Source organism: Thamnophis elegans, chromosome 11 (genome assembly GCF_009769535.1).
Source record: "Thamnophis elegans isolate rThaEle1 chromosome 11, rThaEle1.pri, whole genome shotgun sequence".
Classification (NCBI taxonomy): Eukaryota; Metazoa; Chordata; class Lepidosauria; order Squamata; family Colubridae; genus Thamnophis; species Thamnophis elegans.
In genome coordinates this window covers 5,955,681-5,967,291 of record NC_045551.1, presented here as the reverse complement: position 1 = coordinate 5,967,291, position 11,611 = coordinate 5,955,681, and the positions used below count along the sequence as shown (strand labels likewise).

At 41.0% G+C, this 11,611-nt stretch overlaps 1 protein-coding gene across 1 annotated transcript; it reads right to left on the bottom strand.

Annotated features, from left to right (window-relative positions):
• Window positions 1-8,679, bottom strand: RGS16 (regulator of G protein signaling 16). The gene is made up of 5 exons (XM_032226134.1): window positions 8,563-8,679; window positions 4,116-4,208; window positions 3,075-3,136; window positions 1,540-1,706; window positions 1-409 (listed from the first exon to the last, which is right to left on the bottom strand). The coding sequence occupies exons 1-5, from the start codon at window positions 8,604-8,606 to the stop codon at window positions 209-211; spliced, it is 567 nt and encodes a 188-aa protein (XP_032082025.1). The 5' UTR covers window positions 8,607-8,679; the 3' UTR covers window positions 1-208.
• Between the last annotated feature and the right edge of the window lie 2,932 nt (window positions 8,680-11,611).

The following is an 11,611-nucleotide window of genomic DNA, read 5'->3' as shown; positions in this document are numbered from 1 at the left end:
TTCAAAGTCTCTTTTCTAGAGAAGGTCTACATTTAGTAGAGCTGCTGGGTGCATGGAAGCGTTGGCGGTCCCAGGCATCCAGGCCAGGAAAAACCAAAACTTTGCAACGGAAATGTTCTTAGCACCTTCCACGTGGATTCCAGCATCTCCAGTTTCATTTTGCGTCTCTGTTCCCCAACACAGTTCCAGATGATGATGAGGGACCGGCTCAGGTGTGTGCAGGTTTGCCTGTTCTGTGGCTATTTGCTTGTTCAATGAGGTCTCTGTAATAAGCAGATTTCAGAAATCTGGGATAGGAGTCCTTCTCCATCAAGAGGTATGTTTTGGCTTGCGCTTCTTCAAAGCACGTGGAAGTGGCCCCAGCAAGATTCCTTCTGGTCGCCTCTCGAGTTTCATGGTCAAGATTTACCTAAAGGAGAAAAAATATACATCCTTGGTTGTAACTTAATGAATGAGAAATAACATATACAGTATAGGATATATTGTAATACCATAACCAAGGTAGGAAATCTCTTAGAGAGCATCACAAAAAAGCTCATGTGTTATAGGTATGGATAGAAGAAGTTTCCATGTCTTTTAAAAGCATATGCTATTTATTCAACAGCAAAAGACATGCAGCGTAGATAACAAAAGCTTCTGGAAATTGACTCTGAATAAGCAAGCAAATCAGATGGTAACAGAGGTGGGTTCCTACCAGTTCGCACCGATTCGGTAGAACCGGTTCGTCAAATCTACCGAACCGGTTAGAAGAGGTTCCACCAGTGGACCCGGAAAGCAGGCCACACCTACTGAAGAGCTTCCAAAAGTTTTTGAAACCCACCACTGGTCCTTGGATATGATTATTCTACACTATCATGCTCCTATTTATAAAACTCAGTGCCTCTGTGAAAGGTAAGGATGACTACTGCGTTTGTGGTGCAATCAGAACATTGCGTGTGTTGAAGTTGTTTTAACGCAAACCAAAGATGCCTTTTAAAAAACAAGTTTGCATCATATTCTTATGCATGCCAGTGCTGTGTGTGAGGTAATTTAAGGTGGTTCTGACAAGTGTCATCGGCATCTTCATATCCGGCCACATGGGCGGCAAGCCACTCCCATCCGGTCACATGGGCGGCAAGCCACTCCCACAAAGGAGGCCACACCCACAGAGTAGGTTCGAACAATTTTTGAAACCCACCACTGGATGGTAAGCACCAACTTAGATAGCCTTGAAATTTCATGCCCTTCCCATTGTAAAGGCATTGTTGCCAACACAAAGATATATCTTGAAGCTGAATCTGCATGCAGTAGATGGACCTGATTATATGCAACGTATTACCTGAAGCCAGATCAAAAGTTAAAGTAATTCTATTGTAACACGGGCTCTTTAGAAAACTGCATGGCTTAGCAGAAAAATTAATGCCTACTCCCAATAACTGAACTTCCTCTTCCTTTTAAATATCTTTCTGAAAAACCCTGTCAGGGTCAGGCAAATTTTCAAAAATAAAAGTCTGCTTTGAGATTGCGTGATTGAGCTTTGAACTTATAAAGTTGACTCACCTCCCTGGGGGACTCATTCTGAACAAAGTCTTCAAATATCCTGTTGGCTTTGGTTGCTAATTTTGCTTTTGAGGGCATTTTCTTATATTCTTCGCAAGCTAACCAAAACTCCAGATTTTCTTCACTAAATTCCGTTTTGAGAAACCCATGAAACGCTGCCATGCCACCTGTAAAGAAGGAGGTAGAATAACCAATTTAGAAGTGACAAGAGAAGGAAAAGAAAGACTGTTGCTAATAAGATTTTTAAAATGCTGCATCTTTTGCAAATTCTAACATCAGGGATGATACATCTGAAAGACGCAGAGTTGATTTCTGGATAGAATAATCTGTTAAACCCCATCGGTGTCTTATTTGTTTTGCCTTCTGTTGTCGAAAATAAAAAAATCTGGGTGGCAAAAATACAACATGAATGGGATCAAAATTCTCTCCCTGAGAATCTGGAGTGGTCTTACTGTTGCTATTCTTTTTTTTTTAATGGAGAGAAGATCCAGAATAATTTGATTCAAATGAGAACCTGTTTAGTCTAGTGCAGTGGTGTCAAACCCGTGGGCCACGGGTTGGATTAAGGTCTAAGGTTTAAGGTTTAATTTTATTTATAGCCGCCCAATCCCGAAGGACTCCGGGCGGCTTACAGAAGAGAAAAGAAATAAAATAAAATAAAATAAAAATAAGACACAAATACATTTATTTCAGTCCAGGGCTGGACCTCAACAATGAGGTCAACAGCCCCTGGCCTGCCGGAAAAGCCAGGTCTTGACAGCTTTTCTGAAGGCCATGAGAGCGGGTAAGGCCCGGATATCTGGGGGTAGTTCGTTCCAAAGGGTCAGGGCAGCCACAGAGAAGGCTCTCCTCCGGGGCGCCGCCAGCCGACATTGTCTTGCTGACGGCATCTGAAGGAGGCCCACCCTGTGGGATCTTACCGGCTGCTGGGAGGAGTGTGGCAGTAGGCGCTCTCACAGGTATGCTAGTCCTAAGCCATGTAGGGTAAGTTATGCGTTGGCCATGCCCACGCCCAGTTTAGCGAATGGGGAAAAGTTGTGATACATCACGTGACAACGTGAGTTTCACACCTTTGGTCTAGTGGTTAAGGCATTCGGCTAGAAAGTCAGAGACTGAGAGTTCGAGTCCCATCTTACACAAGAAACCCAACTGAATGTCTTTGGGCCAGTCTCAGCCTAATTTATCTCACAGGGTTTGTTGTGGTGAGGAAAACAGGAAGAGGAAGGTGTGTGAGATATCTTTACCCTCTTCAGTTATTTAATCAGTATACAGCCAGTTCAGACCGTTATTATTTGGGTCGAGAAGTCTACGAGCTATAATCTCTCAACACCATGTTAGGGATGATTGTTCATTCAGTGTTCTTATAAAGCCTCTGCTTTTTTCATATCTAAGAAGATCCTCTGGTGCATTTTGTGAGGGCATGACTGGTTGGCAACCCTATTGAATCATGTGAAATCACACAATGGCCAGCTACTCACAATTATCCTTTTTTTTTTTTTTACAAAATGTTTACTACGCACAAGATGTGTACTCACTTCTGCTTCTCAGCAGTCGATCAAAGGATTCCTTCCATCCAAGAGCTTCTTCCAAAGAATATCTGGAGGAGGAATAATATTTTTAGAGCTTGTATGAGACATTTCAAAGAGTAATGTTGTGAGCAAAGAATTCAGGAAGTACAGCCGCTGGGAAGTTCAGAGGTCACCCTAATTATCTTGGCTTCATTTCTCAGAATCCCCATTCAAGACGTCTCACTGCTACGTATCACCTCACATATGTTATGTCATTAATAACATTTAAACAGCTTCAGCAAGTTCTTCAAAATTTCTTATCCTTCTTAGCCAATGAAGGTGTAGAGATATCATTCTGGAGGCAATATTCTAAAATATTGAGACGAGGTGGCGCAGTGGTTAAATGCAGCACTGCAGGCTACTTCAGCTGACTGCAGTTCTGCAGTTCGGCGGTTCAAATCTCACCGGCTCAAGGTTGACTAAGCCTTCCATCCTTCCGAGGTGGGTAAAATGAGAACCCGGATTGTTGTTGGGGGCAATATGCTGACTCTGTAAACCACTTAGAGAGGGCTGAAAGCCCTATGAAGTGGTATATAAGTCTAACTGCTATTGCTATTGCTATTGCTAAAATAAGCCAAAAAATACTATCTGGAAATTGAGTAGCTGGGATATCCTGGATGAAGATTTATTGAAAAAACACTCTATTTTTTAATAGAATGTTATAACTGATTGAGATAACAGGATATGTTATTTTTAGGTCTCCATTTTCACCTATTTCTTCCATCATTTTCTTTTCAGAAAAATAAAATAGTCTTATAAGACTTGCACAAGGCTTTTTAATATTAGTCCTTCTGTTTAGAAGCAGACTCTCTTCAAAAACATCTCAGCCATTTGGTCAACTCAGAATGGTTCTTTGTCTTTTCATAAACTGAGGATTAAAAAGTTTTAAAAAAGCATTATTATCTAGGCTGCCTTCCTCTCTTTGGAGTCAATTAGAAACTAAAATAACCCTAAAGTTTTATTGCCCTTAAAAACCCTTGTGTTTTTGTCAACCAGATATAGACTTACTTTTGCTTGGGACTCCAGCTGAGGTTTCCAATTTTATGTCCAAACTCTGGTTTATGAAGCAGAATTCCCAAACGTGTTTTAAACTCTTTGGCTCTGAAAAAGGAAAAAGAATATAATTTAAAATGGATATTAAAAAACAAAGTATTGTAGTTACTGGAGGGTATTAAGACAGACAAGAATGTTCCTTCAAACCTAAAGACTAGAAGAAGCTTCTTGGTTCAGGCAATTTAAGATAAGAGTTTGCATGGTGAGGCTGAGAGCTGTAGTATTTCTTTAGTATAATGCCACTACTTGGTTTTCTGCTAACTTTTTTTTTCTCCATTAGTAAATGCATTTTTGTTTCTCCTTTATCAACCAATCTTTAACTTGGCTATCCGTTTTATACTGTTGCCAACAAGGATGAATTGAAGAATGGATTTTAAAACAGCAGAATGCCATAATTAGTTTTCCTAAACTCACAGCATTTACTGCCTCAACCAGACTTAAAAACTGAAAAGGAAAACATTTTTTTTCCAAGCAGAAGTTCCTGTAATATATTACCTACTCTGCAATTGCAAAGTTAATTTGTAATCGTGATTGCAATTTAAGTCCTTAAAGTTAAAAGTTCTGTACTGTGTTTCTTTAATTCTGCCCCTTATTACTGAATTCATCAGACTTCTCTTCGGGGTTGAACCAGCTTTTTATTCCCCTCACCCCCACTTTCACCAGATATCCATTGCTTAATTCTCTGGATCAATCTCCTTCTCCCTCAACCTCTCATCGAAGGCCACCAGTTCTAGGCTACAAACTACAGGCCTCCACTAGGTGGCAGCAAAGAGATGCGAAGAACACCAACTCTGTGCTCTTAAGGGTCATCTGGAGGTTTGAACCCCCATATCTAATAGTAGGACTCTTAAGAACCTCTGAAATGAAGTGATACGACATGTCATAACTCCAGCCTACCAGGGCATTAATTCTGTCATGGTCTGTTACCTTACAAGAATTCAATATTCTAAATACCTAACTTCTTAAAAGTTCTCACAATGGTATGGTATGCTTATTCCAATCATAATAGAAACACATATAGTTTCTGCTTTGTAAAACTACACAAGTATGTCAGATCTGCAAAATTCTTAAGCTATTAATTATCATCATTACTATGTACCGAAAACCAAGCAATATGTGCCGAAATGTAATAATCATCAATAAACTGGTGAGCAATGAAATGTTTGATCCGTTCAAGAACATATATAAAAATTCTACCTATTATATCTACGAGGACTCAGATTGTTGGGGGCAATATGCTGACTCTCTACGCCACTTAGAAAGGGCTGTAAAAACACTATGAAGTGGTATATAAGTCTAAGTGCTAATGCTGTTACTATATTACATCTTTAATCAACATATTTTTGATTGCCATCATTAGTACATGAAGTCAAAATTTAATCTGCTGTAGAAAAGCTGAGCATATAATTTCTGTACACATATAGATCTATGATGCCTTTTTAATTTTCTTACACCTTTTGCTCTTTTGTTTATTAAAGCAATATTTAAACAAATGAAATGCTATTGTTTCTAATATTTATTCAGCATGTTTTAAAAATGTATTGTCGTGATTCCACAGATCATAGAAAAGATGCTTTTTAGCCAATAATGAATCTAGCTTATTACTATTCAAACTGATGTGTGGATTTCTGAATCAACATTTATAGCATATAGGATCAATCAGCACCATCCTGTTCACCAACTTGTAAATTATGTTTTTGTGCTGAACTCCTGAAAAATTAAACTGCTACATAATACTGAGACATATCACAAATATTGCTAGGAACAGAACAAACATTAAGTCAGATCAAAATAACGATTTCTGTAGTGTCAAAACATCACAATTGCAGGCTTACTCTCTCTAGCTAATGCCACTTATTATTATGACTTTTTATGAAACGCCAGGTTTTGATGGGTATGATTTCTTTAGTCAGCTGGTATGGCCATAGCAGTCCTGAATCTATTTGGACCAGTGGGCTCATTGGAGAATTTTAAAGCCACGTTGTAGCTTTTTTCACAAAAGATTGTCATGATAGGCTCACCTAATTCATATATCTTCTTCTTGTTGTTGTGCCACATCCGTCATCAGATGCTGGCAGTTCTATTTTTGTCAACAGCCACATGAAAAAGTGCTCCTGAGTTTTTGTTCATTCATAGAGACCAGAAGTTGAACACTATAAGGCGCCAGGATTGCAGCTACCTAACATTTTCCAAGAATGGGATTGTTCTCGGAAATACAGATTGCACTTTGCCATTTTAAAATAATATTTTCTTTAGAAATAATTTGTTGTTGCTAGCTTAGTGGGGGCCCACACCTGCTCCTGGGCACCATGCTGGGGTTCAAGATCTGTGCCATGTGGCCTTCAAGTATAGAAGGTCAAGGAGATTTTGATGATGGTTAATAGTCTGTTGCTTTATCACTCTGGAGCATCTGCATCCTTTTTAAACTTTCTCTTGGCTTGGACTTGACGGTGAGCCCACCAATAGGCCTGGGTGTCCTTCGTGTCTGTTTAATCGGAGACAACCAGGAATGTGGGAAATCAGTTGGATTTTCCCAGAGATTTAAAAGATGTGGACTTTGTCTACTTGTTAAGTGCATTATTTCCTCTCAAAAGATCACTACGGCGGTTATCAAGTCATCACGGCGTGATGTGGCTGGGGCCAGGGGGAAAGGAGAGGAGGGAGAGGTTCTGTAAATACTAGGAATGCATAAACCTTTAAATCTATCACTAAAATGTTGTCCTGCCCTCTTCAAACACAGTCGATGGCCAGCACATCAAATCAAAAGTCAGATCCGACTGTCAAGCTCTCTTCACTCTCCTTTTCTGAAAACCTCTCCAGCTGTCAGAAAAAAACACTCTCGATGCTCAAGGCAGAAACTCGGCTTTTTAGCTGCGGCTATATTGTTTTACCAGGATACAAAATAGCAATAGCAATAGCAGTTAGACTTATATACCGCTTCATAGGGCTTTCAGCCCTCTCTAGGCGGTTTACAGAGTCAGCATATTGCCCCCAACAACAATCCGGGTCCTCATTTTACCCACCTCGGAAGGATGGAAGGCTGAGCCAACCTTTGAGCCGGTGAGATTTGAACCGCCGAACTGCAGCTAGCAGTTCAGCTGAAGTGGCCTGCAATACTGCACCCTAACCACTGCACCACCTCGGCTCTAACAAATCATAATTATTATAATCATTTCCCATTCTTGCTTCTACACTACCTCTCCCCAATTGCTGTTCCTCTTCAGTGACCAAGTCAAGGATCCTCTCCTTGCCACTATTCAAAGCATCCCATATCTGATGAGAGTCCAAGTCAAGGATGCTCTCCTTGCCACTATTCAAAGCATCCCGTATCTGATGAGAGTCCAAGTCAAGGATGCTCTCCTTGCCACTATTCAAAGCATCCCATATCTGATGAGAGTCCAAGTCAAGGATGCTCTCCTTGTCACTATTCAAAGCATCCCGTATCTGGTGAGAGTTTTCGGACTTCGAATGTTGGGTCACACCTGCCTAACTCGGGTGATGCTGCAGCCATTCAGTGGGTCTCTCCCCGCTTGGTGCAATCACTGCGACAGTTTGGAGATGGCTGCCTGGCGCATCGCTTTCTATTCTTAGCTCACCAACCTCTGGCTGGCGTGTGGCAGGAATGCTAATGATGTGCAGTCTACTTGCAGAGGTGTCTTCGAGAACTGCACTGCAAAGAGACGGTGGAGTTTTGTACTCGTATTCTCCTCACATTTAAAAACACTCAAACAAGCTCAGATGTGTGCAGCAGACAATCCAGCGGTTCTCAAGAAAAGCAAGAGATCCAAGCCCCTATCCTTGGAGATAGGTGATATTATAACACTTTAAAGGCTCATTGTCATCGGAGAGATAATTATGGATTCAAGGGGACAAGGATAGTTACAAATGAAAGAATATTAATGGTTAATTTGAACACATAATGCTCAAAGAAAGCGAAATATCCAGTTATGTTTAATGCAAAACCAGCGATGTTATTCCTAATCTTAAGAGTTGATGGCACAAAAGCTTGTAACCAAACGACACGCTTGATGAAATGGAGGAAAGTTGTTTTTTTTTAATTCTTGCTTTTGTTTTGTATGTGTTGTTTTGTTTAAAAAGAATAAAAATATATTTTTTTTTAAAAAAAAGAAAAGCAAAGCGAGAGAAATATGGGACAGACCTACCTATTTCTTTTAATCTATTATTATTATTATTATTATTATTATTACTATTATCGTTACTTCCCTTATCTTTCCTCAGTGCTGAACTCAATAATTGCCAGCCCAGTTATTACATGAAATGGGTTTGAAATCAGGGTTTGAGATAGAAAGGTCATTCCTGGTCACTACAAGCCCAGCCCTGACTATTCAGCAAAGTAATAATTTGCTAAGAGCTAAGTAATAATTTTCCCCAAGCCTCTTACCTTTCCAAGCAGCTAGCAGGCAATGCAGCTAAACCCCGGCACATGTTGAGAAAGCAGTGGCTTGCTTAGATCTGCAGAAATTGGCTTGGGGAGCAGCGGAGGGCTCTGATCACAGCCTTTCCCTATTAAGCTTTCAGGGCTGGAGCTCAGAAGCGGAGCTTTTTATATCTTTCAGGAAGTGGGAGGGAGCATGAATCAAGCCCACGCTCCCCCCCGCCCCCCCCGCCTCTTGACAAGAAGAATTGGAAACTGTCCTTGAAGAAGCACAGTCATAAGTGGGAAATCATTAAAGAACAAGCCGGATGAAATATAGGTGTTTCTGTTGTAGCTACTCTTCTATTCCATGATTGAAGGGTACTTTCACAGAAACCGCAGTCAAGAGCTCAAGGGATGTGTTTTTCCTTCTCTGAAAAGCACTTGGCTGCTGCGCTGATCATCAAATAAAACACACACTTTAATAGCGAGCGCCAAACAGCCTTTGCTGTTCCTGTTCCTTTAAAAAAAAATGTGATGAGAGTCTACGCATAATTTAAATAAATCAGCCCAATTTGCCAGGATACAGTTGGCGCTGGCACTAACAAAAGCATTTTTCCTGGTGCAAGGAATTGGCCTAAGCGTGGGGCAGCGGAGTGGGAGATAGTGTTGAATTGGGGCTACAGTAGGGCAAGGACACCGTTACAAGCATATCTACTTTGGCTCCAAGTTAAAACCTCTTGGAAATAACTCCGGGTAAACTAAAATATGCATTTCTGCCTGGCCTTAGCAGAAGACAAATTAGCTTCCAGTCTGGAGCAAATTGTGAACCCAATGAAAGATAGAGACAGCCAGAGCAGTTGTGAGTACAGTTGAGAGTCTTCTGTGAAGCTCCATCTCTAATATATAGTTCAGTTCAGTTTAATAAATTTATATGCTGCCCAATCCCGAAGGACTCCGGGCGGCTTACATAAAAAGACAATTTAAGAAGTGCTAAAAAGTTTAAAAGGGAGAAGACAAAGCAGGTTAAAACACAACACACACTCAACCGTAGTAGGGCTGGACCTCATTCAAGAGGTCAACAGCCCCAGGCCTGCCGGAAAAGCCAGGTCTTAATAGACTTTCTGAAGGCCGCGAGAGTGGGGAGGGTCTGGATCTCTGGGGGTAGATCGTTCCATAGAGCTGGAGCAGCTACAGAGAAGGCCCTCCCCCGAAGAGCCGCCAAACGACATTGTCTAGTTGATGGCACCCGGAGAAGGACCATCGTGTGAGATCTTATCGGACGCTGGGAGGTGTGTGGCAGGAGGCGGCCACGGAGATATCCAGGCCCTAAGCCATGTAAGGGAATATAGTTGGGGGATGTAGTGAAATGAAAGGGAGGGTGCTGCAGCAAGCATCCCCAAAGGTTTCTTTTGATATCATCTTTAGAAGGAGAAATACTGGATGGAGACGAGGAACATCCTTAAATCAGAGTGACCTTGGTGAACAGCCACCAGAAGAAAGAATGAGATCCTGAAACCTGAGAGGGACGAAGAGAGAAACCACTTGAAGCACCTTGAAAATGAACCCTAAGGATCCGTTATTTGGGGTGAGGGTGGGCAACTGATTTGTCCTGTTCTACACTCCATTCCCACTTATCCTTGAAGTCTCCACTTATTCATTTATTTACAATATGTGTAGACCAGTGGTGGGTTTCAAATTTTTTCGAACCTACTCTGTGGTGTGGCCTCCTTTGTGGGAGTGGCTTGCTGGCCATGTGATCTGGTGGGAGTGGCCTTGCCGGCCATGTGTTTTCTTTCTTTCTTTCTTTCTTTCTTTCTTTTCTTCTTTCTTTCTTTCTTTTCTCTCTCTACCTACCTACCTACCTACCTACCTACCTACCTACCTACCTACCTACCTACCTACATACATACATACATACATACATACATACATATATAGATATATATATATATATATATAGATTATATAATATTTCCTTCCTTTGTCTCTCTGTCCTTTTTCCTTTTTCCTTTCATCTCTCTTACTTTTCTTCTTTCTTTTCTTTATTTCTTTCTTCCTTCGTTCTCTTTCCTCTTTCTGTTTCTCTCTCTCTCTATTTCCTTCCTTTGTCTCTCTGTCCCTTTTTCCTTTTTTTCGTTGCATCTTTCTCTCACTTTTTCTTTCTTTTTTCTTTTTTTCTTTATTTCTTTCTTCCTTTCTTTCTCTTTCTCTCTCTCTGTCTGTGTGTCTGTGTGTGTGTGTGTGTCTGTGTGTCTGTGTGTGTGTGTGTGTGTGTGTGTGTGTGTGTGTGTGTGTGTGTGTGTTGGATTTCAAAGTGGACCCGGAAAGCAGGCCACACCTACAGAAGAGGTTCCAAAAATTTTGGAAACCCACCACTCACACACACACACACACACACACACACACACACACAGACTCACACAGAGAGAGAAAGAGAAAGAGAAAGAGAAAGAAAGAAAGAAAGAAAGAAAGAAAGAAAGAAAGAAAGAAAGAAAAAAAAGTGAGAGACAGAGATGAAAGAAAAAAGGAAAAAGGGACAGAGAGACAAAAGGAAGGAGAGAGAGAGAGAGAAACACATGGCCGGCAAGCCACGCCCACCAGGTCACATGGCCAGCAAGCCACTCCCACAAAGGAGGCCACACCCAGAGTAGGTTCGAAAATTTTTTGAAACCCACCACTGGAAAATTGTATTTCGCTTTTAAAAACATGAGAAGTTCATTCGTGATCTTCCTCCCATCTTCTCTGCATAAGGGGAGAGGGGAAAAAAATAGAGAAAGGAGAGGCCAAAAACACTGTTTGATTAGCCTACTACAAACATTTAACTAAAGGACATCAGAAGAGGAATTTAAACCAGGAAAAACAAAGGCAGGGAAGAGAAATGAATCATAAAAAAAAAATATTGTGGGCAGAAAAAAAAAGGATCATGTTTCACAACAGTATTCCAAACCTCATTTAGCAATCCAGGTGCAGAATATATTGCACAGCTCTATCAATAATCAAAAGCTTAGCCCACCTAGAACGGGCTGCTTATTAGGAGGATAGAAGAGTAAGAAGGGCTGCAGAGCACAGATAC